Here is a 23,799-nt window from a genome sequence, read left to right as displayed (position 1 = left end):
CAGATAGGCTCTTCTCACGGAGGCGGTCATGAGGAAAAGCCTCGAACACCTTCCGCAGCTGACCGAGCCATCCCTCAGGAATGGAGAACGACAGCATGTCTTCCCTTCGAGCTTTGGTGAACTATGAGTTTCCAAATCATGACATTTGCATTCATTCATTCTTTTCCTGAGCATATTATTAGTGTATGAAGCCGTGTTCATTGCCACAATGGACCATACACTTGCTCCGTTAAGCTCTCCCCGCAGTAGTAGAAACCAGCGTAATCTCTGGCCTCTCCGTAACAAAGCGTAGTATCCTCTGCCTCCATATAATACCAATCGGGCAGCAGGTCATGGCAAGCCGAGTTGGCCACCGCGTCCATCTCGGCCCAATCAAATGGGTCCTCAACTTGATGCATCCCCGATCTCAACCCCTCGTGGCTATCCAGATCGGATAGTATGTCCTCCAAACCCCCGTCACTGGGCCCGGTGGTCGATTCCCCGTCGTCGATCATGACCACGTCGCTGTGGCAGATCTCCGCTTCCAGAGATCGAATCACGCCGTAGAGCTGGTCCTCGTCGGCGCAGGACGACTCCAGCATCTCCATGAGAAGCGCGTCGTCGATATCAGGGACGTCGACCCCCTCGACGTCGAGTTCCTGCGCGGTGCACTTCCAGCTCTCACTTGAAACGGAAGCCATCATGCTCACCACCAGGAAGAAAAAGGCAAAAGCCGAAGCACACGGAGGTTGGAACTTCTGGTGACGATCGAGTCATGCTGCTGCTGACTTTATATAGCGCAGACTGGGACGTAATTTACATCGCTTCACCCCTACACTTTCTGCTCATACGCACCTAATATTCCTGATGAACTGTACGGAAAAGGTGGAAGAAAGATTAGTTGAAGCCACTAGAGTAGCAGCGGTGGGATTGGACTTGGGAGCTGAGCACATGTGACTCGGCGGGGGTGGCGGGGGGCAAACAGCGGACAAGGGAAGACGGGGAAGCCATGGATAATAGTGCATGATTGACCAAAGGAGCTGTCACCCATGGGAGAGAGGCATTAGACAAAACAGGATCTGGGCATTAAAGGAGGGCGTATGGTGGAAGGTTAGTGTTCGAGGCTTTGAGGATTTGGTTTGTGTGGCTGGCCATGTTCTGACTTCAAGAAAGGGCCATCGTGCACATGGCCATGTTGGTGAGTGCCCGTGTGGGGTTCCAACTTGGATTTGAATCCAAAAAAGTAGATCCAAAGATTTCTCTCTCTCTCTCTCTCTCCTTTTTCTTTTTGCTTGTAAATCCAACTAATATTGTTTGTGCTTCAGATCAACACTGCACACAAAAATGAATCCAGATGTGATGAGTATGATTCTTCTGGCCACATGGGAAACATGTTGACATTTTTTTACGCATTCTTCTTCACTTGATGCAAAATAATTTGATGCGAATTAAGATATGTGGCTTTATTAGCTGTAGTGGGTGCATGAAGCATCCACCACACAATATGCATTCTCCCCTATCCCATCTCAGATGCCAAATGCTGTCAATCGGTATCGTGGGGTTGGGTTGCACAAAAAGAGAAGGTGGCCGTAAGTTCTCAGACATCAACTTAATAATGCTCGTGGTTGGAATCAAATCAAATCAAGTGTTAGCGGCGGTGGGATTCCCGTCGACCGGTCTCGTCGGTGCTCGTCGTTCGAAAGTGTGATGGGTTGGCATTGGAGACCTAAATTACGCCTACTTGCTCGAATCATTGCTGTGGCTAAATCATTGTTGGATGCTGCTCGATTCTATTACAGCAAATTGGGTGTCTTGTCACGTAAAAAGTTAACAATGTGTGGTTTATTTCAAAGAAGATTTGGTACAGTTTAGTTTATACGATAAATTAAAAGTAGAGTCAATGTCTTCAACAGATATATGGTTGTCTCCAAATAATATTGTCACGTAACACTTAGATGGATGAAATAACCACTAAGAGATGAATCTCTGAATGGACAAAGGTCGATTCAGATCCAATCGATCCTACGAAAGCCATATAATGTCTATCCAAATTCTGTTCATTTATCAGCAGTTAATAATAATAATAATAATAATAATTTACAGAGGATGATCTATCTCATGAAATGAACATGAGCCATTTTACACTAAGTTTTGGATACAATTACTTCCATAGTAAAAGCCAGTTATAGAGACTGTGGTGCATCTCTTTCCAATTTAACTATGGTCGTAGTGCATTGAATTCATGATATGATAACATCTAATCCACTTAATCTTGTGCTGAGGTATCGATTGTGTGATATTGAGATGTTAGCTATGTGATAATGAGGTGTCAGTCATGTAATAATGAGATATCGATCACGTGATACTGAGTTGTTAGCAATGTGACGATGAGATATCAACCATGTAGCGATGAGATATTGACTACATGACGGTGAGGTGTCGGAATGACTCTTATTGACCTGCTAACACTAAAGCAGACCAAGGCCAATTAAGCTACGCATGTTGTTAAAATGTACTACTAGCCAATTTGATCGTGCGTGTTATTGAGATGCATCGAATCGCATGTGTTGCTTACACTAGATGATCGATTCAATCACACGTGTGGCTCTTTTTATGACATAGTTTTTCTCTTAAGGTGTTATCGGTGCCTTTGCTTTCGAATAAGCATAAAGCACATCTCAATAACACGGATAATCGAATCAATCGAAAGCATGTCTCAATGACACATGTGGTGAAAGTGGCCCAAAATGTATCGTAATGATACTTGTAGTAGAATTGGCCCAATACGCATCTTAACAACATACACATATGAATCGACCCAAAATATAATTTGATGACACTCACGGCTTCAATAACGTATAGGGTTAAATCGACCCAAAGTGCATCTTGATGACACATGTGGTCTAATCGGCCCAAACCGCATCTCAATGGCATGCATATAGCCTAATCATGCCCAAGACCCAATGTAAAGGCAAACAGAGCCAAAATAACCAAATGTACAATAACTCATGAGTTACATTAGTATCAATAGGCCAATAAGGGCTACCTTCTGACTCAATTTTACTATACTTAACGAGCCAAGAAATGAAAGGCAAGTAATATAAGGATAGATATGTGTCTAACACCTTAACGTCATATGGTTGATATTTAGTATCACACGACTGACACCTCAGTACGAGACTAAGTAGACTAGATATTATTATATCCCAAATTCAATATACCACGATCGTATTTAAGTCCAAAAGAAACACTATTTTTTTCATAACCAATATCTATTGAAAAATACATTTATTCGAAGTTCACTAAAAAAGGGCTCCTAAGGTGTGTTCTATAAGATAAACATCTCTTTCGAAAATATAAGTCAAATCCTCCGAATCTATACTAATTCAAGCAGATGCGCTCGACATAGTTTTACAAGTTTGGTAAACCAAAGTTGTGGACTAAAATCAAGCTTGAGACAAGTGCAAAAGAAGAATCCGATCAGCTCTAAGTCAGCATTCGATTCAAACAATAAAAAAAATCAACTTAATTATTTTAATACATTATTTGAAGTAGATAAATTACCATATTATTTAGTCGGATGGGGCGCAAAACGATTGGGTTCCTCGATGAGCCATTTAATCAGCATAGATGTTTATTAGCTAGCTTTTATAATTATCGAATGGTAGACCCACGTGTAGCTATCGTTGTGCCTTAATTAAATTGGATGATTACTAAACTATGAAGAGTTCCTCCAATGAACACCTCAAACTTACAAAATCACTATAAAAAACTACATAGAAACTTGTGACAACACCTCAAATTGGAACCCTTTATTAATATTAATATTAATATTTTTGTATCTTGCAAACAGTCCACAATGATAATGGTGCCTTGGTATTATTTTTAGCATGGTGTTCAGATTACATAAGTCGAACCCACATGACAAAGATGATTGGTATAAGAAGCTTCGAATGCAATAAACATTCAAGATATCGTGCGTTGGATGTGTTGAGCTTCTGCTCTTCCTTTCCTTATCTTACGATCAAAGGATATGTGATGGTATTAAAAGCAACAATGGATCCGAAGGAGTTGTTTGAGGTGGCATGTGAAAGCCAGCCTACCTTCGTCCAATTCACGGCTTTGGATCGATCTTCCCAACACGCTGACTTCCACGAAGGTCTCTTTAAGTTATGCTTGGCAAACCATCATCCTTGGTCATGAAGATACTATGCACATAATTTGATCGTACACTTCACTAAAAGAAAGAACAAAAAGGTATTGGTCACATTTATAATGACGTGCTTGGAAGTGCATCTTGTACTCATTCGTAAGAGCAACTTTGTGCTCTTAGCTAAACTATTCACAAGTTGAAGTGTAGATCTAACGAAAGAGAAAGACATCTCTCGATGCACTCAACCGAAGAACAAAAAAAAAAAGGAGTAATCGTTACCACATAAAAAAGGGCAACCAAACATCATTACAATTATAATAATGGAATTTATTATGCTCTAATGGCTAGCGTGGGTCACTGGATTAAACTAAACATTGATTATTCTTTTTTTAAGGAATATGATGTAAGACAATTCGATCTTCTTTTCACAATCGATACTGGGTTTTAGCGATCAAGTGGGGTTTCCCATAGGTGATCCTTTTCAACTTTCGTCGTATCTACGTTGAGGTTCATAATGAACTTGAGTTATCGAAGTCTTTTATGGAGTTTCAATTTTTTATATTTTTCTAAAGACAATTGATATGCAAAGTAGCTGACTAACTTTGTATTTTCTTTTCTTTCTTTTTTGAGTGCTGATGTTGTAATCGTCTAATTTCCTAATAGAAAGTAATTTTCTTTTTAAAATAAAAGAATACATATATTTAAATATTATATTATATGGATCAGGGAAAAAAAAGATTCATCGTAATCGAAAAAGATGAACAAACTTAAGTTTACTCAACACGCGATGAGGCTCTCCTAAAATGGCATATAAGGATGGATATCAATTTACCTGATCTTAAATAGGGAATGTTTAATATCGATTAACTAATAGTTTATAAAATTTCATAAATGTTTCATGTTTAAGCATAAAAAATTACAAATTAGATTGGTGCATCATGAGTATTACTAGCATGCAAGTAGAACCATAGAAATCATAGTTCGATATTACTAGCTAGTGATATTCACGATTCAATTTTCTTTGATAGTAAAAATAAATAAATAAAATGATGCCACTCATTCTCCTCTAAAATACTACAAAACTAATCCAATTATCAATGGCTCTCCGAAAAGAATATATATTAAGAGTATCAATTATCTTTTCAGTAAGAAAATGCAGGATACTTAAAAAATGTTTCAACTTGCGGAAACATAAGAATTGGATATAGGCTTCATTTGTCCCTTCCATGAACGAAAGGTACTAAACGAAATCTATGGAAGATGCACTCCAAGTCCAATGCATATTCTATGATTCTGTATACGGTCCTTCCAAAATCATCTATCCCACTGTAACGTTTCAATTTTTCTAAATCAATAATAAATATAAAAATATTTTCATCACTTTAAAGGTCTCTGTTAGTCTATCCGATATAAAATTTATCGTAAGATCGTGAACTCAAATCTCATCTTATTACATCGTATTATTGCCAATAATTGCAACTGCCCACTCGAACTGCAACTATCGACATTAAGCCAAGCAAGTGCTATTATTATTTAGCTTAGGGAAATATATGGCAGAAAAAATGTGCCAACGCCGACGTTGTTTGGACTTTGAATTGTGATTCGCGGCAAACCAAGTGTTCCATGGCGGCAATGTCGAACACAAACGTATGCATCATATATATATATATATATTGATTGCACTCTTTTTATTTGCCAAGGGTACGTACATGGATATATACGAGCGTTGACCAAACAGAATGAGGAATCTAAAGCCCAATCAATAACGAACAGATGAGACGCAGTTGGAGGATCCAACGACCCAACGAACAATAAATTTCCCTGTGGATTTGAGATATCGAGAAATACAGAAAAGAGAGGAGGAGGAGAAGAAGAAAATAAATAAATGGAGAGCGGACCACCCACCACCGGACACGAGGCACGAGGAGCAAAGGACGTGAGGAAACTGTGAAAGCCAGCTCACGAGGAGGAAGGGGACGAAGGGGAGATGCGATCGCAGGTGCGCTTGGCGAGGTGGACGAGGCCGTCGTCCTTGGGGACGATGGTGGGGACGTAGGCGATGTCGTCGCAGCCCGGGGTTCGGTGGCGGCGGAAGTCGACGAGGGAGGTGAAGAGGGCGATGAAGAGGACGAGGTGGTTGATGGCGTAGCGCTGGCCCACGCACTGGTGGGGCCCGGCGCCGAAGGCCAGGAAGTGGCGTTTCTGCACCTCCCGGTCCTCCGAGAAGAACCGGTCCGGATCGAACCGCTCCGCCGCCGCGAACCCCTGGAACGACGACTCGTATGCCGACGGGAACACGATAGCCCCCTTGGGCACCGTGTACCAGTCCGTCAGAGGGAACGCCTCCCCCGCGATGTGGGGCACCATCGTCGCCGGTGGCCGGAACCGCACCACCTCCCGCGCCACAGCCTCCGTGTACCGCATCTCCCGCAGCTGCTCCGCGGTGATGGGCTGCCCGGACCAACTCGGCGTTCGTAGCACGGCCGCCACCTCCGCTCGAACCCGGGCCAGCACGTCCGGGTGCGCGTCGAGGAGCGTCACGGCCCACAGGAGCGACGACGTCGACGCGTCCTGCGCGGCGAAGAGGAAGTCGAACAGGTGGCCTCCGATCTCGACGTCGCCGGACTGTGGCGGCGGCTGGGCCCCGGAGGCCGCGGCCTCCTCGATCTCGCGCAGTGTGTCCTGCATCCAGAAGTCGACGAGGCAGGTGGGCTCGGCGCCGGTGCGCATCCGCTCCTTGCTCTGCGCGACGCAGCCGGAGAGGGTGCGGACGAGGCGGGACACGGCGAGACGGGCGCGGCGGAAGGCGAAGCCCGGGAGGTCGAAGGGGATGGCCATCAGACCCACGTTGAAGAGGTTATAGTCCCGGTTGAACTGCTGGCGGGCGAACGCGGTGAGGTACGGCCCCGCAAACACGGTCTGCGAGGTCTCGAGGTTGAGGTCACGGCAGAGGAGCCGAAGCGCGACGGGCTGCGACTTCGACGCTGACGCCTGGTCGAGCCATTTCTGCAGGTGAGTGATGATGACGCGCTGCTGGACGGCGACGTAGGTGGACATGGCGCGGGGAGTGAAGTTGGGGGCGATGCGGCGGCGGAGCTCCTTGTGCTGCTCGTCGAACATGTAGATGAGGTTGTGGTCGCCGAAGAGCCTCTTGCCGAAGGGGTGGCCGATGAGGTGGAAGGCGTCGGGGCGTACGTTGGCGAAGACCTTGTGGGACAGCTCGGTGGAGCGGACGAAGACGATGAAGCGGCCGACGAGGAAGTTGGCGGAGACGCCGAGGCCGGAGGCGCGGGCGAGGGCGGCCTGCCGGTCCCAGAAGCGGGTGGGGTTCAGGATCATGGGAAGCGCGCTGCCGAGGAAGGGCACCACGAAGGTGGGGCCAGGAAGGGGCCCCTTCTTACGGAGGTAAGAGAGCTGCTCCAGTAGCACCACCAGGGCTACGGCGCAGAGAAGGTAAGGCCCGGCGGCGGCCACCGCGCTGATAATGCTCGCGCCGTCCAAACCCAACCACCCGGAGGAATCCATGTATGCCAGCCACGAACGAATGCTTGTCGTCGGAGGGGTTGGCGTATGATGTATGGAATCTACGCGTGCATTCAGAGGGCTGCCATCATATTTTAAAGCCGCAGGTAGAAGAGGAGAGCGCAGAGGGGAATAGAGACGGGCGCCGGAAGACCCAATGAGCTTTTCCTCTGCATGCTTGGAAGTGACGGAGGACTGCCAGCAAGATCAATCATTCCCTTTTCTTATCTCTGGACCTTTCCCTCTCTCTTCTTCTCAATTCCTTCGTCTTCCCCTGTTTTTTATTTCACGTTTTTCTTCCTTCTTAATGTTCTTCTTACCTACAAGTCAGTCGTCATTCAGTAAGTATATCATCTTCATCCAGTCAGCAAGCCTGGTGAAGGATGGAAGAGCTAATTAACGACAATACGACGACAAATACAGTATCGTGCTTACGGCAATTTGGATGCCAAAGAGACTGTTTTGGTCGAAAACACAAGAATATGACTGAGAATGGACAGAAGCAAGAGATTTGCTTACGGCATGAGCATGGACGGCGGGTGGGAGGATCTACCCATTCGCCAATCCTAATTCCGTGCTTCGCGTGTCTCTCGTCTATTTCTGGCCCGGGAATCAGGGGCAGAAACTGGTCCACTACTTCTTGGCGAGCCAACATTTGTATGACTTTATTTCCTACATAAATTTGTGATCAGAATTCGAGTTTCTACACACAATTCTTGGCAGGTAAAAAGTTGAGGAAATGCACAATTCTTGCTTGTGAACAGATCAAATTAGCATAAATGCTAGAAAAGCTTGGGGGCTTATATATATATGGGACCATCAAATTGATCAATCAACAATGGTAAGATTTGGGACAATATGACGACTTTGTCACAAATAATAAAAGGAATCAACATAATAATACATAAACAAGCCCGGCCAACAAAGCAAAGCGAAAATAGATGAAATGTACACGACACTTCCATAAACAAAGGTTTAACAGTAGTTAGATGATGATATCATGGTGCTTTTTATTCAGGTGCATCTTCTATGATTTGTTTGATAGGAGGAACCAATAATTGGGTTTAGAGAATCATTTGACAGTACCTGAACTCATAATCCTCGTCGGTTGGTTCATCGGTGAGGCGGTGGCAGCCCCATCACAGCAACTGTTCTGACAATTGTGCGACACCTGCATACTATTAAGCAACCTCGCTGGCTAACACAATAAACAATGGCACAAAAGGATTATAAATTCCACCAAGTAAGCTAAATATTTAATCAGTGGAAAATGTTAAAATGGTCAAGTCACAGTTAGATGGATGATTAGACGAGTTGGCTGCCCCATTCCCCACAAATGACTATCGGTTGATGGCTACGGCATCAATAGACTATCAGTTGTACAACCATTAGGATTTGGAAAAGAAATATATGTGTCTTATTTTGAAGAGAAAGCATCAAATAATTACGAGGCAGGCAAATTTAAGAAACACTAAATTGTATTTGATGAAAGAAAAAGAAAATCTGAGACATGAAGATCATAAATATGCAAATGATGATAAACATGATCAACAGTGCCCGAGATCAAGCTCCTCTTCACTTCCACTGCTTCCTTCCCCAAGTTCAATATCATCTTCCATAGCCATGCTCCAATAAAATGAGAACTCTGGCCAATATTTACTAAATGTGCTATGGTTCACTTTTGGACATCTTATCAACTTCTAAGAGACAAACATCACAATAAAAATAATCACACAAGCACAACACTCCATCCTGAAAACTTCTTCATTAGCATGGTAAGAAAGTTTTCACTGGGAAAAGCATCGAGGAATACCCACTGGATGAAAGCAAGTAGAATGACTGGACAGTCCTGACAAAAGGAAGATAGGATTTGGATTTTCCAGCCTGCAGAGTTTGAATCTTCTGTTGTAATTGTAAGACCTGCAAAATAAATTGATACGATGTTAAAAAGGAAAGTAAGCAATCTAGAAGCTTCAGACGATACAAAGTCATAAATAATCTGATATTGAGGGCAATTCTGAGAAAGCAAACACCATCAGTTTGGTTCAGCTTAGTGAACTATGACTTAAAAACTACTGCCTCACAAGGGTGCTATTTTCACACGAGTTTCTTGACCTGCCTCACAATTCAATTAACACCTCTGTGTATCCTGATCGTTCAGTGTCTAGAAATGACTAAGACTTGCTTATGAACAGTTCAAGAAAACTTCAGGAGCCAATTTCTCCTGGAAGCATAAGAAGCGGACTTCAAAGTTGAAGCCCTCTTTCTTTGAGAAGAAGGTTTAGTGCAAATGCCAAACAAAAACCTGCATTGAAAACTTATACTACCAGGCATTTGCATAGTATATAGTAGATATATATCAATGATCAAAGGCGTCATCTTGTTACTAATTATGAATAAGTATTGTTTCCAGCAGCAGATCTGAGTTCCTTGCTTATCCAGCAAAATTATATACCAAGAAACAAGGAATTTCGACAAGGTATCTTCATCCAATGGATCGTCTTAGAAGACATGCAAGATCTAATTAGCAGGTAACTTCAATATGCCCAGAGGTACCCTCTTCAGAATTTGTGGTTCAGAAGCTTTGCAGGAATCATTATTTCTGACAATTGGAATCATGACTCCTAATATTAGAATGGCAATTTCCATGAAGTACAGCACCAATTCATTTCTCTGTATCCTACAGAAAGAATTCAAAACTTTTCTGCTTCTCATATAATCTACTGATTGCATATGTTTGTTGAAGCCTGCTAGGCTCGCTTCAAGCTACATAACCCTGGATATGCCAACCCATATGCTTCACTGTCATTCTTTGTCATCACCTTTACCACTGTAGGCTGTAGTTCTAAAGCTTTTTCTCAAGAAAATGAATGATAAATGAAAAAAGGGACAAAAAGTAACTCCTGTATAGATGCACAACATATATGTTTCAGACAACAATGAAGATAACATTAAGCTGGCTGCATGGTTTTAAGAAGGCTGCATTAAATACACTCATAACCCTAAAGCTTTCTTTAACCTAACTGAGTGCATGCCCCTGATCTATCCTCTGAATCTCGTAACTCTGTAAGTCCTCTTTATAAAATTTAATTATCTGATCTTAAAAATATCATGCCTCCATATATCTTCCAATCAAAACCCAGGGTACAAACCTTAATCAAACTTGTACATTTAGAGTCAGAATATACAATGTGGGATCTATACCAACAGTATCCATTCCAAAATTAACTTCAAATTCCAAAGTGGCATTTGTTGCTCTTATGAGTTGCAATTAACAACCTTAAGAGTTATAACAACTTCACATTGATCAAAATTTTGTCATCTGTGCTTCTTGTATATTGAAGGCTTTAAATCTCTAAAGAATGCCTACCGAGTGAATGCTGGTATAATTTGATATTTGTCTTAATATTATCACAAGACTGATACCTAAATTTACTACTATACTCTTGGATTAAAAAGATTATTTGTAGCATATTACATAATGTCCATCCTTTACACTTCTAGGCCAATGATAAGTAGTTGCTATTATGCTGATGGTACACATTAATGATATAACACACTGACTCACAAGAGGCAAAAGTTCCTAAAATCTGCCCATGAATGGACTCTCCAGTCATTACTTTTATTTATAAACATTCTATTGCTAAATACAGTCCTTTGCTAGTATGTTTTATTCAAAAAGCATAAACTCAATTTTTATGTTTATCAAAAAGAAAAATATGGTTTCACTGTTTTCCAATTAACGCAACATAATCATCTAGATTATGTGTGAAATGGGAACATAGAAGACTAAATCAATTATCTCAAATAGTTTAAGAGACTGCATCATATTAACACCTTAGACAAAAGAAGCAGACATGTAGCAATAGAATGAGCTGATGCTTCTGAACTATTGCATCATAGTAACTCCTGAACCATTGTAAGCTACGCTTCTACAATTAGAATGAACTCATAATTTACAATATTCTTAGGTGCTCATTTTCTATGATGTTTTAAGTTATTCTGATGCGAGTAATATTCTATTTGTCAAGCAGAAGCAATAATCCCATCAACAACCTCCTCCAAGTAGAGAAAGTACATTTGTTAATGTAAATCAACTACAAACACTACGAAACAAAAGATTTAGAGGGAATTGTCTCTAACCGATTCCTTCTTGCTGTTCTGCTTGTCTTCTGAATCCTGAAGTGTCCCATCGAGCCGCTTACTGACACCAACAACAAAAAGTAAGCAAGTCCAAATCTAACGATAATGAAACGATTCGGGAAAAAGAGAGTGAATCTCACAGTTCAACCGAGATGTATTCGATCCTTTTGCGCACGTTGGCGTTAGCCTCCGCTATATCCTGCTTCACGAGCACAGGTCCGATCAGCTTGTACACGTTGGAATTCTCATTCAATAGTTCCAATTCCTTACACCATCACCACCAATTCGATGTTTAAGCAAAACGACCAAAAACGAAACCCTCAGATGACCGAAGTAAAACAAAATACGATTGGGAAAGGGGAAAGAACACCGTGAGGACAAGCTCGTTCTCGCCGAGCCGGATGGTGTACTGCTTCCTGACCTGGTGATTCTTGGCGATGTCTGCAGCGGAGAATGGTAGCACAGGTGAGGCGTAGAACGCGAGAGAAGGGATCAAAAGGGGAGATAACACATGTGAGTGCGTGTGTGTATGCGTGCGCGCCTTTTTGGATCTTGCTGAGGGCGTTGGCCTGGCTCTCGAGATCCTGCTGGAGTTCCCTGACGGCCGCCGGAGATGAAGCCATGGAGACAGAAACTGACTCGCTTTCGCCACCGGAAAAGAGTCGAGAGTCGAGAGTCGAGAGGACCTCGGCGAAATAACACGGACGACGCTGGAGTCGCTCCTAGTGTTCCTCATGCTATAACTTTGAGATTCGTGAGACTGTCGATTTGTATATAAAGATCCGTATTCGAAGATTCGGCCCAATCCAAGGCCCAAAAGTGAAAAGAAAAGAATAAAGAGACGAGAACAGCCCCATCACCTATTTATTTAACACCGGCCACATACCTAATTCGACAAAAAAATTCCAATATTTTACTTAACACCAATGTAAATATGTTTCATATCATAATTTCATTAGGATGGTAACTCTTTTGCAAGTATGACTAACCTGAGATAAGAAAAAAAATTGTCATCCAATTACAGACAACCAAATGTTATACTGAAACCTTCTATTATTAAAATCAAGCATCATTTCTCTTAGTCACCACAGTACCCCCCAATGTACCAATATATAGCCAAAAGGGAAACTCACTTGGCTAAAGAACATAACATGGTGTATTTTCCAATTAAATTATGTCTTCACCTTGAACAATAACCATAAATCAAAAGCATCCGACTAGTAGTTGGGCATGAACATCTAAAAACAAAACAATTCCTAACAGGACAACTCTGAACATTTACAGAGGGCAATTTTGGCCTTAGAACCCTCCTTCAGCCGATACTTGGTGTATAAAGAGATTCGACGTTGGAACTCATGCAACATCTTTACAGAGCCTGCTACATCTTTACAGTGCCAGAAGTTGCATAAACCCTGCATCCAAAGTTGTTCATCTTGGGAATGCACAAGGTAGCATTTGAGTTTCTTCAAGCCCCAGTAACGAGGTTCCTCAAGCTTGTGTTCTCAAATTGTAATCAGTTGCTGGAGTTCTAGGCTGAATATTTTGACCAAATAATTGGAAGAGGATGGGCCTCTGTGTTGAATACGAATTTATCTAAAGGAACAACATTCTCGTCTCCAAACAACAAATATAGATACTTCAAGGTTTCACCTAAAAAGAATGTCTCCATTTTGTCTCGTCTAGGAGGAGGAATTAGTGTGACATCATCAAGAGATGTGTACCCACCAGAATCTACCTTAGTATATTTTTCAAAGGCCTCAAAGATCTGCCAACCCCATTCTCGGTATCTGTCAATGTCACAGATGTCAAAGCCATGTTTGAGACAAGAAGGAATATGAACTTAAAACATCTGAAAGCAAGTGACAACCCAAAACCTGTAAATCTTACTTCGGATCTTCGGTTACACGATGCAACACAAACAATGATTCCACTGTTTCAGGGCGCAAAAGATTGTGGCGATCATTGTGTTTGATTATTATGTCATCTATATACTCAGAGCTTTTGTTACCACCATCAAGACCCCCTTCAGAATCACCCTGATTCAAAAATAAACATTCAATCAACAAGATGCAGTTTCAGATGTACGGCAGTGCTAACTAAAACATGTGTGAGTATAATATATATATATATATATATATATATATATATATATATATATATATATATATATATATACCCTCAAGTTTAACAAGTAGCTCACCTCAATATGGAAATAAGCAATTTCAGGAGCAAGACCCGTAGAAGTGATAGCATACATTTCAAAGCATGTTTTTGCTAGATCTTCAGCAAGCTTCAAATTCTCCAAGTCATCTGGGGTCAACAAGTTTCTTTCAATTGCTTTCTTCTTCGTGATACCTTTTGTTGCACCAAGGGCTAGGGTTCCTGGTAGGAAACAGACCTTCAAAAGGAAGAATAATACATCACAGATCAACTATGCATTTTCCTGATTTGTAAAGTAATGGGCAAGGAAATCATATAAAAAGCCAACAGAAAGCTATAAGAATTCAAAAATAGAGACATGAGATTCTTCATTTCATTGAATTCATATCAAGCAGAATTTAGTATGATCAAACAAGTGCAACAGCTAGAGAATTTCTGTGCTGCTCCAATGTGTACATAAGAACCACATAGAACAAGTAGATCAAAGTTTTTAATACCAATAATTTAGTATAAAAGTTGAAGGAAATCTTTATCAATCTGCTGAAGACATGTTCATTTGGAAGAAGTGGTTCAGATGACTATAAAGCCTGTTACCTTTAAGACAAAAAAGATGACTGGTTGTGTTTTTTTCCAATGTTATACACAATTACACATATAAATATGAAAAGCTACCATACATCACACATAAATTCAGATATGCTATTTCAGATAGTTCCACTCATTTCTTTAAACATATTGGGTTCTGTATATTCCAGTTAAAATCAATCAACTAAACCAATATATGACCACAAATAATGATATGGACAAATGGATGGTAAATAATGAAATCAACAATTTTATCTGCAGCAGTGCAAAGCTACCCAACTTGAAGCAAGAAAATTGGCTTAACATGCACAGTTTCTAAAGACTATAAAGGCATACAACAATCTGCTCATTTGCACTTCCTAAAGTGGTGTATTGTTATCTGCTAAATTGTTGCTTGTTGAAAGAAACCCATGGTTGTCCATTTTTTCCTTAATAAGTTACATATCAGGTAGCTTAATGAATATCTTAACTGAACTGCACAAACAGACTAACATTTTAGTGATTCTTTTTTGGCTAGAACAGCATTTTCTGACTTTCTCAGTTAATGAAGGACAAATGTAGCCAAATCAGATTATTATGCTTGATTTTTCAGTCATACATGAGCTTCATGGAAGACAAAATTCTTCATTTCCAATCAGCTTTTACACAACTACACTAAAGAACATAGGAAAGCTTGACAATTACAAAAGGAGTTGGGCCTTTCTAAATCATAAATAAAATGACTTTCTATTGCACATCCACATCATAGAATAACAGGTCCAATCTCAATGATTAAAGCATGAGAGCTTCAGCAACAGGATCTCAAGTGGATCTTCCATCCAACATTTAGTTGCCTAATACCTTAATGTTCTACATTTTATAACAAGAAGCCTTTTAAAAAACATCTCTGTAATCATGTGACCATCTTCTTGTTCTTCTATCACATTTAGAGGACCATCTGAAGTCAGACATCAGGAAAGTTTCCATCACAGAATTACATGTATATAAAGAAGATTATACCACTCATCTACCTTATCTAGAAAAATATAATATTGAAAAAAATATATCAGGCCAATCTACATTTTTTTTCTCGGGAGAACAGAGTAACAAAGTTGTTAGGAATTAAAACTTTTTCATGGATGCCCAAAATCAAGTCTAACCATCCAACATCCTGTAAAAATTGACTTAAGAAATACCGATAGGTGTGCCAGACTATGTTGCAAAATTTTTTTTCTTTTTAATAATATTTTCATCTTGAAATTTATAAAAACTAGCATTAAAGCTTTTAATATGGAGACAAGCTTGTTGCAGTAACAAAAATATAAACCCTAAGGAAATTAATTAAAGTTTAATACTTAAGTTCTTAACACATTTTACCAAATGGTTTATATTCAAACTACGGTGTACCTGCAATACTGTACCAATATAATCAAGTCAAACAGTGTATCACACGTGCTTGAAGAAAGATGAGTTTATTATCAATGTCAAGGCAAGAACATGCAAATACATCACCATACCAGGTGATCCATTTTAGGACTGAAAGAACCATTAGATCCATGAGGCAGCTCCCCAACAAAAACCAATCCTTTGGGAATGGACTTCCGAACAAGAAGGTGCCTCACCCCTCTCATTGCTTCTTCATACATCTGATACAAATAGTTTAGCTGATTGCCACTATTCTTTTGCTGAATCCAAACTTTAATCAAGTATTCATAGTAGCTATCACCACGAGATCCCAGCCGAATGTTCTCTCCGTTAAACTGACCTGAGTGAGGGCTGTGGTCACAAGAATGAATAGTGATGTTCTCTCATAAATTACATATATTTCCAGAAGTCATCTAGCTATTAGAGAAAAAATTGACAAGAGTGTAAAATGTCATAAAAATAAATTTTATTTGACAAGAAAACATAGTAACTAAAATATTTTGGCAGTTTATGATTGATAATTATCCTTACATCATGAAACAGAAACTCTCATGGAAAATGTCAAAGATGATCAACACAACAATGGAGTAAGAATATTTCAAATGTTATCTTCTTGTTTGGACTATCCAATAATGGAGTAAAAAATTGCAAATGGAGTTTAAAAGTCATTGAGTGCATAAAAAAGCAGAATAACTAATATAGATATAAAAAAGAAAGACAAGCAAGTCATGAATCAAAGTTGACTATGATAAATTTAGTAGTCCGAAAAGAAAGTGTAAAGAATTTTCAAATAAAATGACAATAGTTGTAGGACTTCTTAATAACTAAAAATAATCATTTTTGGTGCTCATACATCATTCCACTGGGATACAAAAATGAATTCGGATTAATAGAATCTGATCCACCATTCACCCCTAAGCAAGCAGCACAAGCTAGTAAATGGATTCTAAATGTTGCTAATAGCTGGAGTAGCATATATAGCATACATATCTGAATAAGTTCTAAACAATGGTGTAGCTTGTCAAAATGAGAAATATCAAATAGGACTTCTGACAAAGAAAATAAACCTACAGGAAACCATCAAGCTTAAAAGACAGTTGTTTGTACCTGATATGGATGGGCACCAGTCCTTCCACCTTGGGAAGAGACCTAATATGTTCCAACACCTTCATTGCCTTTGAACGATACTTGGGATCACCGGAAATTTCACTTAGGTAGTTAAACTCAAGTTGCAAGGTCGAAACTTCAGCGGTACTGCTTAAGCCATCGGGAGCTGGATGAGCAGAATGATCATGGAGAACAACATCACTGAAAGGAATTGATGTTGGACTTGAAGCGAAGGCAGATAACAGCCTGTCAGCTAAGGTCTTTGCCAACTCCAGAAAGATTTCTGATTTAACACCTTTAAGAGTCATAGGTATTCCACTATCACTTATGGTACCCTTATCTCCCCGACTTAAATGATAAGCACTGAGAAGCCCACCTAATACACGTATTGTTGTCTCAAACAAGTTAACCTGCCCTTTCTTTTCAATTCTTTCCACAAGTTGTTTTTCTATCCATGGTACTGCTTCGTAAACAATTTCATCAGCACCCATTATAATGGCTGTATCCAAGGAATCTACTATGGTGGCACCTAGACCTCCCAAACCATCAGTGCCTCTTTGACTCAATGGCATAAGCTCATCATAACCCATTGCATGGTTTTTGTAGCCAGACCAAGCATGAACAAATGCCTCTTTGACTTTTTGTTTCCTTGAAAACCAATGTAGCCTCTGTTCTTCAAGACTAGAACTAACATTTTGGGCTTCATCAGGAGGAAGTTGTGGAGGAAGCCTTGGAGGTTTTCTCCAAATTTTGTCTATTATACTAACACCTTCCTTGACATATTTATGTCCTACATTTGCAGCACTATTCAAATGTATGTTAGATGCAGAATGGTCAGAACTTTTATGTGTTATCAAGTATGTCAAACCAAGGATCATCAACAGCATTAAAAATTTTCCTGTGCTACAGCCTCTGCAGCAATATCTGATATGGCTAGTGACCAGTGCTTGAGTAATCACCTACAAAGAAAGAAAAATAAAGGTACATACTCTTAGTCAGTGGTTGTCAACATCATCTTTAAACTAGCCACATCGTTAACGATTATTATGCAGTACAAACTTTTGAGCACGATACAAGTTCAACATCATAGTCATACATTTAGTTTAGTAGCATGAACGAGTGATCGTTGAAATCATATGCACAGATAGTGGGAGAGAAACAAGGCAAACTATTAACTAATACACAGAGTCTACAACATAGAAAGAAACAAAGACCTCAACCAAAAGTTATTCCTTCAGGTTCTTATACTACACAGATACCAAAATCTTTCCTGTGCATACACAACTTGGGAGAAAAAAAACGATAAACTGGGTACACTGATTTGTCTGAAAAAATCTTAGGAGAAGTACTCTGATGAAACATTCTGTATTTTCACCAAAAAAACGATTCAAAAATTTTGAGTGGGATGAAATTTCATCTAACCTAGCCATAGCATAACGAGTAACTAAAAGTTTCGGAAACCACGATGCGGTCTCAGCAATGTAACAAATTCTCAAGCCGAAGTCCTACTAGAAATCCAACAAAAGAAAACTGTGATTCGAAGCTAAATTGGTAAATTGCATACGCCAAACATCATTATTTGAGCCGCCAGGTCGCAGAAAAAGAAGAACCTAATATAATGAGATCAAACGAAAACAGAGGATCTTGTGAGGCGAAGCACCTTGAGAGGGGATCGGCGGCGGAACTTGGCGTTGTCGTAGTGAATATCTTGCATGGAGTGAGGCAAAGTTGTAGATGGCTTAACAGGCAGAGGTCAATTAGGGTTCAATCTGACTTCTTGCCTCTCCGATGGCGATAACGAGGGAGAGAAATGAGGAGGCAGAAGTAAGAAGCAGAGAAATGAGGATGACCGTGGACGTGCGTTGGAGTTGGGGGCCCTCGTTGGTCTCGATTTGGGTACGGTACTCGTGGACAACCATCCTATTGGACGCCAATCCGCCGAAACTGCTGCGGCGATCAGAGTTTGCGATTCTGGGGTCCACTGTGGCATCCATTCAGAAATCGTGTATAAGAAACGAAGCGGAAACTGTTGCACGAGTAAATTTGTTCATGTGCTGCAAAGAAGCGAATCGTTCCACGACTTCACCCCCGACAGGCTTGTCTGCGCGCCACGCCATCGTGGCGCGCTTTTCTAGACGTTAGCCAACACCATGTGTTCGGAGGTGGGCCGTGCCTTAAATCGAGGCGTTGACCAATTTTGTCGCGATGGGAATACGTCCCCACCGAGAACCAACTAATTTACCCCAACGCTTCCGATAAAGATGTAGGATTTAGCACGCATTTCACGTTAATAGCGTTTTACATGCACACATTTCACGTTGTTAGCGTTTTACATGACATCAATATTTGATACTATCAAATTATTAGAAGTCAACAGGCATAGGAGTAGAGAATTGATGAGCTGTTAGTGCTATAATCTGGAGCTAAAAGTTTATAAGATGTTGATCATCTTCGAATTAGATGGAGCTCAATCTCTTTTTATACTACTTTCTCGGTAAATAACTTTTTGCCTGCACTATTTGGTTAAGGTCAGTGGGTTAAACTAGCCGTTAAATATTTAACTCGATCACTTTCAAGTTACTTCAGTTAATTCTTATAAGATTATGGTATAAGTAGTGTAATTATTAAACAAGACTAAGTGCCGCCATTAATATGCCATCAATTCAATGTTACAAGAATTATGTACAGAAGGCATTGAATCCAAGAGAGACCCTTTAAACTACTGTATATCAACTCACGTTTTCTATTATTTGTTTTCCTCATGAATGTTTTGATAAATGTGGATAGAGGCTTCGTTAGCAACTACGTCAGCGTCGACATAGAGCCTCAGGACTAATATGGTGCATCGCATTAACGTGGCATCTCGGACTCGGGTGGGACGGTCGTCTGTCCCACATTGTTCGAGGTCGTATGAGATGGCGCCGCATGGTACAAAGTCGTTCTAGAAAGTTCGGAACGATGTCCCGCGACACAGATCCATGCAGGTCGGTTGGCGCTTGCACAAGAGGTACAAGCCATAGCCCAAGGAGTCAGTCATCATTAATCGATCACGTACGACCGACCCTCATTCGTAGGTATAAAAGCCAACCCTCCGATTGACGTTAGGGGAGGCGCTTCGAACATTCGACCCCTTTATCCGCACAAAACTAACTTAAGCTTTAAAGGGGTTGAGTCGAAAAATCTCCCTCTCAACCTCGACCAGTGTGCAGGAACCCGACAACGAAGAAGTAGGCCACTCGTCACGAGAGAAGATCACATTCGGGAGATGAGTATCAAAATCAACTTGACCCGACGCTCGCTTCCACCACCCGAGCAATTACGTTGGCAACCTTGCGTATCCGAGATCGGACCAAGCCATGCTGACACCTTGGCCACGGTATAAGGATTTACTAATATTTTGGCACTAGAAGAAGAGCTCGATATTGCAGGAGCATCCAACGATGATTAATCCCAAAGCCCACCCTAGTGAAGAACCCCCCTAGTCCACCCCACCTACAAGCTCGGTGGGCAACCACCAGCTATTCCCTATGGGGACGACGATGCCATGACCCATATACCAGATTGCTACTAGTGCCTGTTCAACGACCTCGAGTTTTCCCCTTTTGAAATGTCTTGAGACCACTAGTTTCACCCGAGGCATTCCTCAATCTTGCCAAGTAGGTGCAAGCTTTGGCGGGAATGATGCATACAGTCGCACCGCTCATCTGGCAACTCGTACAGCTAGCAGCTCCCTCGCTGTCGACCGCACCAACATCCCCTCGAGGGGCCGGAGTCGCAAAAGATCGTCTTCAAGACACCGGCGGGGCTCTCGAGATCGTTCCCAGTTTCAGCCTTCGAAGAGGAAGTGGAGCAGAAAGAGTAGTATGGTGATGTTGATGGTAAGTGAGCTCAGGATGGCCACTGTAGTTTACGGAGATAAAGAATTCCATAATGAGTTTCTTATTATAAATAAGAATAAAATGCAGTGAGTTTATAATAGATAATTTCTTAAACATTATATCTAAATATCTAAAAATGATATAGTTACATAAAGTGTACAAATAATTTATCTTAATAATAATTTATATTATTATTTAATAATTTTTTATTTAAAACATTTGTCTTATGATACACCATACTAAAAATTTTACATATAATAAAGACTTTTACGAAATCATCATGAGGTCGTGTGATCAAAATTTATTTTTACCATTTATCCTTCATAAAAAAAATAAACAAGGAGAAAAATACTTGAGAAAGAAAATTTTCTTCGTATGCCTATGGTTTTAAATTTAATTAGGGATTATTTTAATAAATAATTTCGGTGATTACAGCTTACCACTTATTTAAAAGAATAAGTGTAATCCTTTGGTAAACTATTATTACTTAACATTATCAACAATGTAAATGATATTTGGATCAAGATTATTATTATAATTAAATTATTCGAATTGTGAAAAATGACAATTAAAACTGAGACATTAGCAAGTTTGATTCATTTTAATAATGTTAAGCAATAGTTTACCGAAGGATATTTGATCGGATGCTTCTCCTTTTTGGATTGGTTCATGTTGTCAGCTATATGAGCAACTTTATTGTGACAATAGGAATTTGTTTATTTCAATTCTTATCGGAAAAGGTCTTAATAAATGATGATGGAATGCAAAATAAACTTATATTGCAGCAGCAGCAACAAAGAAAACAGTCGAACAAGAAGAACATCGAGCACATAGTTCAGAATTGATCCGAAGGTAAAGAAACCGAAGAACCAAACACGTAATTTCCTCGGGACAATAAGAATCGAGGTTTCCTAAGCAGTAGGGATAAGAAGAGGGAAGTCCATGCGTTGACCGTAAGCTGTTCATGAAGCACGATAAGCAGAACGTGTGCTCGGCTGCTGCTTCGGTGTATCTTTCTCATCAGCATTTGGCATCTCCCTGAAGCCTTCTTCTAACTCTTTGTACTTGTTCCACGACCCCTTCGCCCTAGTGACCAAGTCCTCCATCGATTCTTTCAACTCCGTCGTCGTCGTCGTCATCATCGTCCTGGCTGTTGATGTCATCTTCTCCACCGTCAGCGTGAAGCAGATAATAGCCTACAGTCACAGAATAGAATACGTGATGGTTACTGCAAAATGCTGGTACTTTCGATTGATCAGTGTCTCATGTAAGACGATAAGCGAGTTCGCCGACAAATTAGACTCTTCCATGAGAAAAGGAGGCCTCGGGTCATGCTCAACGGCAGCCTCGTGGACGTACCGGCAGACCTCTAGTTTCTGCATTGAGTTCATCGACGTTAGTAGTGTACCCAACTATCTACAGGGAGAGTACGTAGCAGCCTTTTTGACATTAAAATAAAGACTTCAACGAGGATGCTGAAGCTGATCGAGTGTCGTGATGTGTGCTGTGAGTTGCATTCACAGCAAAAACCCTAGATTCACACTCCTAAAATCATTAGATCATTGGATCAATATTTGTCGAGAGGATCTCACAGACAAGAAAAGTTGGTTTCAGTCAGACTAAAATCTAAACAGCCGAGACACCAGCTTAATCGGTAGAAGCTCTGTTCCTTGCTATCTCATGGATTTAAACTGCGCTCTCTCTTTTGTTACGAACCCTCGATCGCTTGAAAACGAAGGAACAACAAATGATTATAATCTTGGACAAAATGTGTAGAGAACTGGTTACCATATCCATGAGCATTTTCACTAACAACATTCCTGCTTCGTACTTTTCCAGTTCTTGGAACCAATCTTTGGAGAACAAACGAGATTTTCTTTGTCCTTTCTCCATGGAAGAGAGATCCTGCAACCAGTGACATGAAATCATTTCCATCAGTGATGGAACGAGACTATACATGTACATCAAAATTTTAGATAATCTATAAGGGAATTTGTGTGTAGCATATTTGTCCCCTCAAATTTAACATGGTCTATCCATTCCTCTAATAACTATATATATCATTTATGCATGTCGACTATGCTATCGATATGAGTTGGCCAGTTACGTCGCATAATATTTTAGAGGAAAGAGATGTCGCTTGGGACAGGTTTGAATGCTTCTGATCAAGTCCAAATTAATGGAAGGTGTCAGCTAGCTTAGGTTATACGAGAGATAGAGAGGAAGAAGACGGTGGTTTGTATGCATACGGACTGCATCAGGTTGAGTCGACGAATCCAAGCATAGCCATGAAAGTAACAACATCGATGGCCTTCCTCCCGAAGGAAGAGACTCTACCTTCTTCCGGAATAGAATTTGCTGCACCGCCTCGCGCGTATTCTGCAAGTTGGTTTTCTCCGACTGAGCTTGATTACCGAGTTTGTTGCCTTCAGTGTTCATCGTGCCCTTTCCGCCGCCTCCTGACGGTCCTTCGTTGTGCGCTGTCCATGACGTGCACCACTTCACCGCAGCGTCAGGTGCAGGGCGCGTCAAGCAGACAGAACCCAAGGCGCAAGCGACGACGAAAGCTGCGCCTGCGCCAACCGCCGCCACCCTCGGCCATGTCCGTCCTCCAGCGCGGCCTTTTCTTCCTTCGTCTTTTTCCGGCGTCGGCGGCCGCGGCGGCTGAGCATGGGAGCAAGATACCCTATAATGGCGGGGAAAGCTGAGGTGGCCAAGCGGGGAAAGGTTGGTCGTGGGGTGGAAGGGGAGGCAGCCCGGCCTTTTGAATGGAGTAACGAGGGCGGCACGGAGGCAGAAGACGGCTTCCATGAGTCGCAGAGGTGAGTCACCGTGTCTATGGGCTTTCAACATGGCAATATGAATTGG

General features: G+C 41.0%; 4 protein-coding genes across 8 annotated transcripts; all 4 read right to left on the bottom strand.

The window, feature by feature from the left end:
• Window positions 1-5,916: 5,916 nt before the first annotated feature.
• Window positions 5,917-8,967, bottom strand: LOC135583403 (cytochrome P450 710A11-like). 2 transcript variants are annotated; one of them, XM_009422985.3, is made up of 3 exons: window positions 8,741-8,967; window positions 8,174-8,326; window positions 5,917-8,027 (listed from the first exon to the last, which is right to left on the bottom strand). In XM_009422985.3, exon 3 carries the CDS (start codon window positions 7,655-7,657, stop codon window positions 6,092-6,094), a length of 1,566 nt encoding a protein of 521 aa, XP_009421260.2. In that variant the 5' UTR covers window positions 7,658-8,027; window positions 8,174-8,326; window positions 8,741-8,967; the 3' UTR covers window positions 5,917-6,091. The 2 variants fall into 2 exon arrangements, with proteins under 2 accessions (XP_009421260.2, XP_065026254.1); XM_065170182.1 differs by having other exon boundaries at window positions 5,917-7,974.
• A 147-nt stretch (window positions 8,968-9,114) lies between these two features.
• Window positions 9,115-12,527, bottom strand: LOC104000848 (prefoldin subunit 6). Of its 3 annotated transcripts, none has more exons than XM_009422987.3 (5): window positions 12,339-12,527; window positions 12,168-12,238; window positions 11,938-12,062; window positions 11,798-11,858; window positions 9,115-9,574 (listed from the first exon to the last, which is right to left on the bottom strand). In XM_009422987.3, exons 1-5 carry the CDS (start codon window positions 12,418-12,420, stop codon window positions 9,422-9,424), a joined length of 492 nt encoding a protein of 163 aa, XP_009421262.3. In that variant the 5' UTR covers window positions 12,421-12,527; the 3' UTR covers window positions 9,115-9,421. The 3 variants fall into 3 exon arrangements, with proteins under 3 accessions (XP_009421262.3, XP_065026256.1, XP_065026255.1); XM_065170184.1 differs by having other exon boundaries at window positions 11,938-11,996; XM_065170183.1 differs by having other exon boundaries at window positions 12,219-12,238.
• Window positions 12,528-12,935: 408 nt separating this feature from the next.
• Window positions 12,936-19,002, bottom strand: LOC104000849 (mannosyl-oligosaccharide 1,2-alpha-mannosidase MNS3). 2 transcript variants are annotated; one of them, XM_065171228.1, is made up of 6 exons: window positions 18,714-19,002; window positions 17,054-18,012; window positions 16,144-16,297; window positions 13,998-14,195; window positions 13,685-13,833; window positions 12,936-13,584 (listed from the first exon to the last, which is right to left on the bottom strand). In XM_065171228.1, exons 1-6 carry the CDS (start codon window positions 18,765-18,767, stop codon window positions 13,326-13,328), a joined length of 1,773 nt encoding a protein of 590 aa, XP_065027300.1. In that variant the 5' UTR covers window positions 18,768-19,002; the 3' UTR covers window positions 12,936-13,325. The 2 variants fall into 2 exon arrangements, with proteins under 2 accessions (XP_065027300.1, XP_009421263.2); XM_009422988.3 differs by having other exon boundaries at window positions 16,039-16,297; window positions 18,714-19,001.
• Window positions 19,003-21,718: 2,716 nt separating this feature from the next.
• LOC108951505 (uncharacterized) lies at window positions 21,719-23,742 on the bottom strand. The gene is made up of 3 exons (XM_018819438.2): window positions 23,269-23,742; window positions 22,720-22,836; window positions 21,719-22,127 (listed from the first exon to the last, which is right to left on the bottom strand). Exons 1-3 carry the CDS (start codon window positions 23,740-23,742, stop codon window positions 21,894-21,896), a joined length of 825 nt encoding a protein of 274 aa, XP_018674983.2. The 3' UTR covers window positions 21,719-21,893.
• Window positions 23,743-23,799: the final 57 nt, after the last annotated feature.

Source organism: Musa acuminata, chromosome BXJ3-10 (genome assembly GCF_036884655.1).
Source record: "Musa acuminata AAA Group cultivar baxijiao chromosome BXJ3-10, Cavendish_Baxijiao_AAA, whole genome shotgun sequence".
NCBI classification, from domain to species: domain Eukaryota; kingdom Viridiplantae; phylum Streptophyta; class Magnoliopsida; order Zingiberales; family Musaceae; genus Musa; species Musa acuminata.
The sequence above is the reverse complement of the archived record's forward strand: the minus strand, read 5'-3'. Positions and strand labels throughout refer to the sequence as shown.

Excerpts from the sequence above, each read along its gene's own strand:
- LOC135583403 (XM_009422985.3), bottom strand. The coding sequence starts at position 7,657 with ATGGATTCCTCCGGGTGGTTGGGTTTGGACGGCGCGAGCATTATCAGC.
- LOC104000849 (XM_009422988.3), bottom strand. The coding sequence starts at position 18,767 with ATGCAAGATATTCACTACGACAACGCCAAGTTCCGCCGCCGATCCCCT. Across the intron at positions 18,013-18,713 it reads GCCGCCGATCCCCTCTCAAG|GTGATTACTCAAGCACTGGT; the intron begins GTGCTTCGCCTC and ends CTTTCTTTGTAG. Across the intron at positions 13,585-13,684 it reads CGTGTAACCGAAGATCCGAA|ATACCGAGAATGGGGTTGGC; the intron begins GTAAGATTTACA and ends TGACATTGACAG.
- LOC108951505 (XM_018819438.2), bottom strand. The coding sequence starts at position 23,742 with ATGGAAGCCGTCTTCTGCCTCCGTGCCGCCCTCGTTACTCCATTCAAA. Across the intron at positions 22,837-23,268 it reads AAATTCTATTCCGGAAGAAG|GATCTCTCTTCCATGGAGAA; the intron begins GTAGAGTCTCTT and ends CACTGGTTGCAG. Across the intron at positions 22,128-22,719 it reads TGAAAATGCTCATGGATATG|GCTATTATCTGCTTCACGCT; the intron begins GTAACCAGTTCT and ends CTGTGACTGTAG.
- LOC104000848 (XM_009422987.3), bottom strand. The coding sequence starts at position 12,420 with ATGGCTTCATCTCCGGCGGCCGTCAGGGAACTCCAGCAGGATCTCGAG. Across the intron at positions 12,239-12,338 it reads CCTCAGCAAGATCCAAAAAG|ACATCGCCAAGAATCACCAG; the intron begins GCGCGCACGCAT and ends TCTCCGCTGCAG. Across the intron at positions 11,859-11,937 it reads GAATACATCTCGGTTGAACT|TAAGCGGCTCGATGGGACAC; the intron begins GTGAGATTCACT and ends TGTTGGTGTCAG.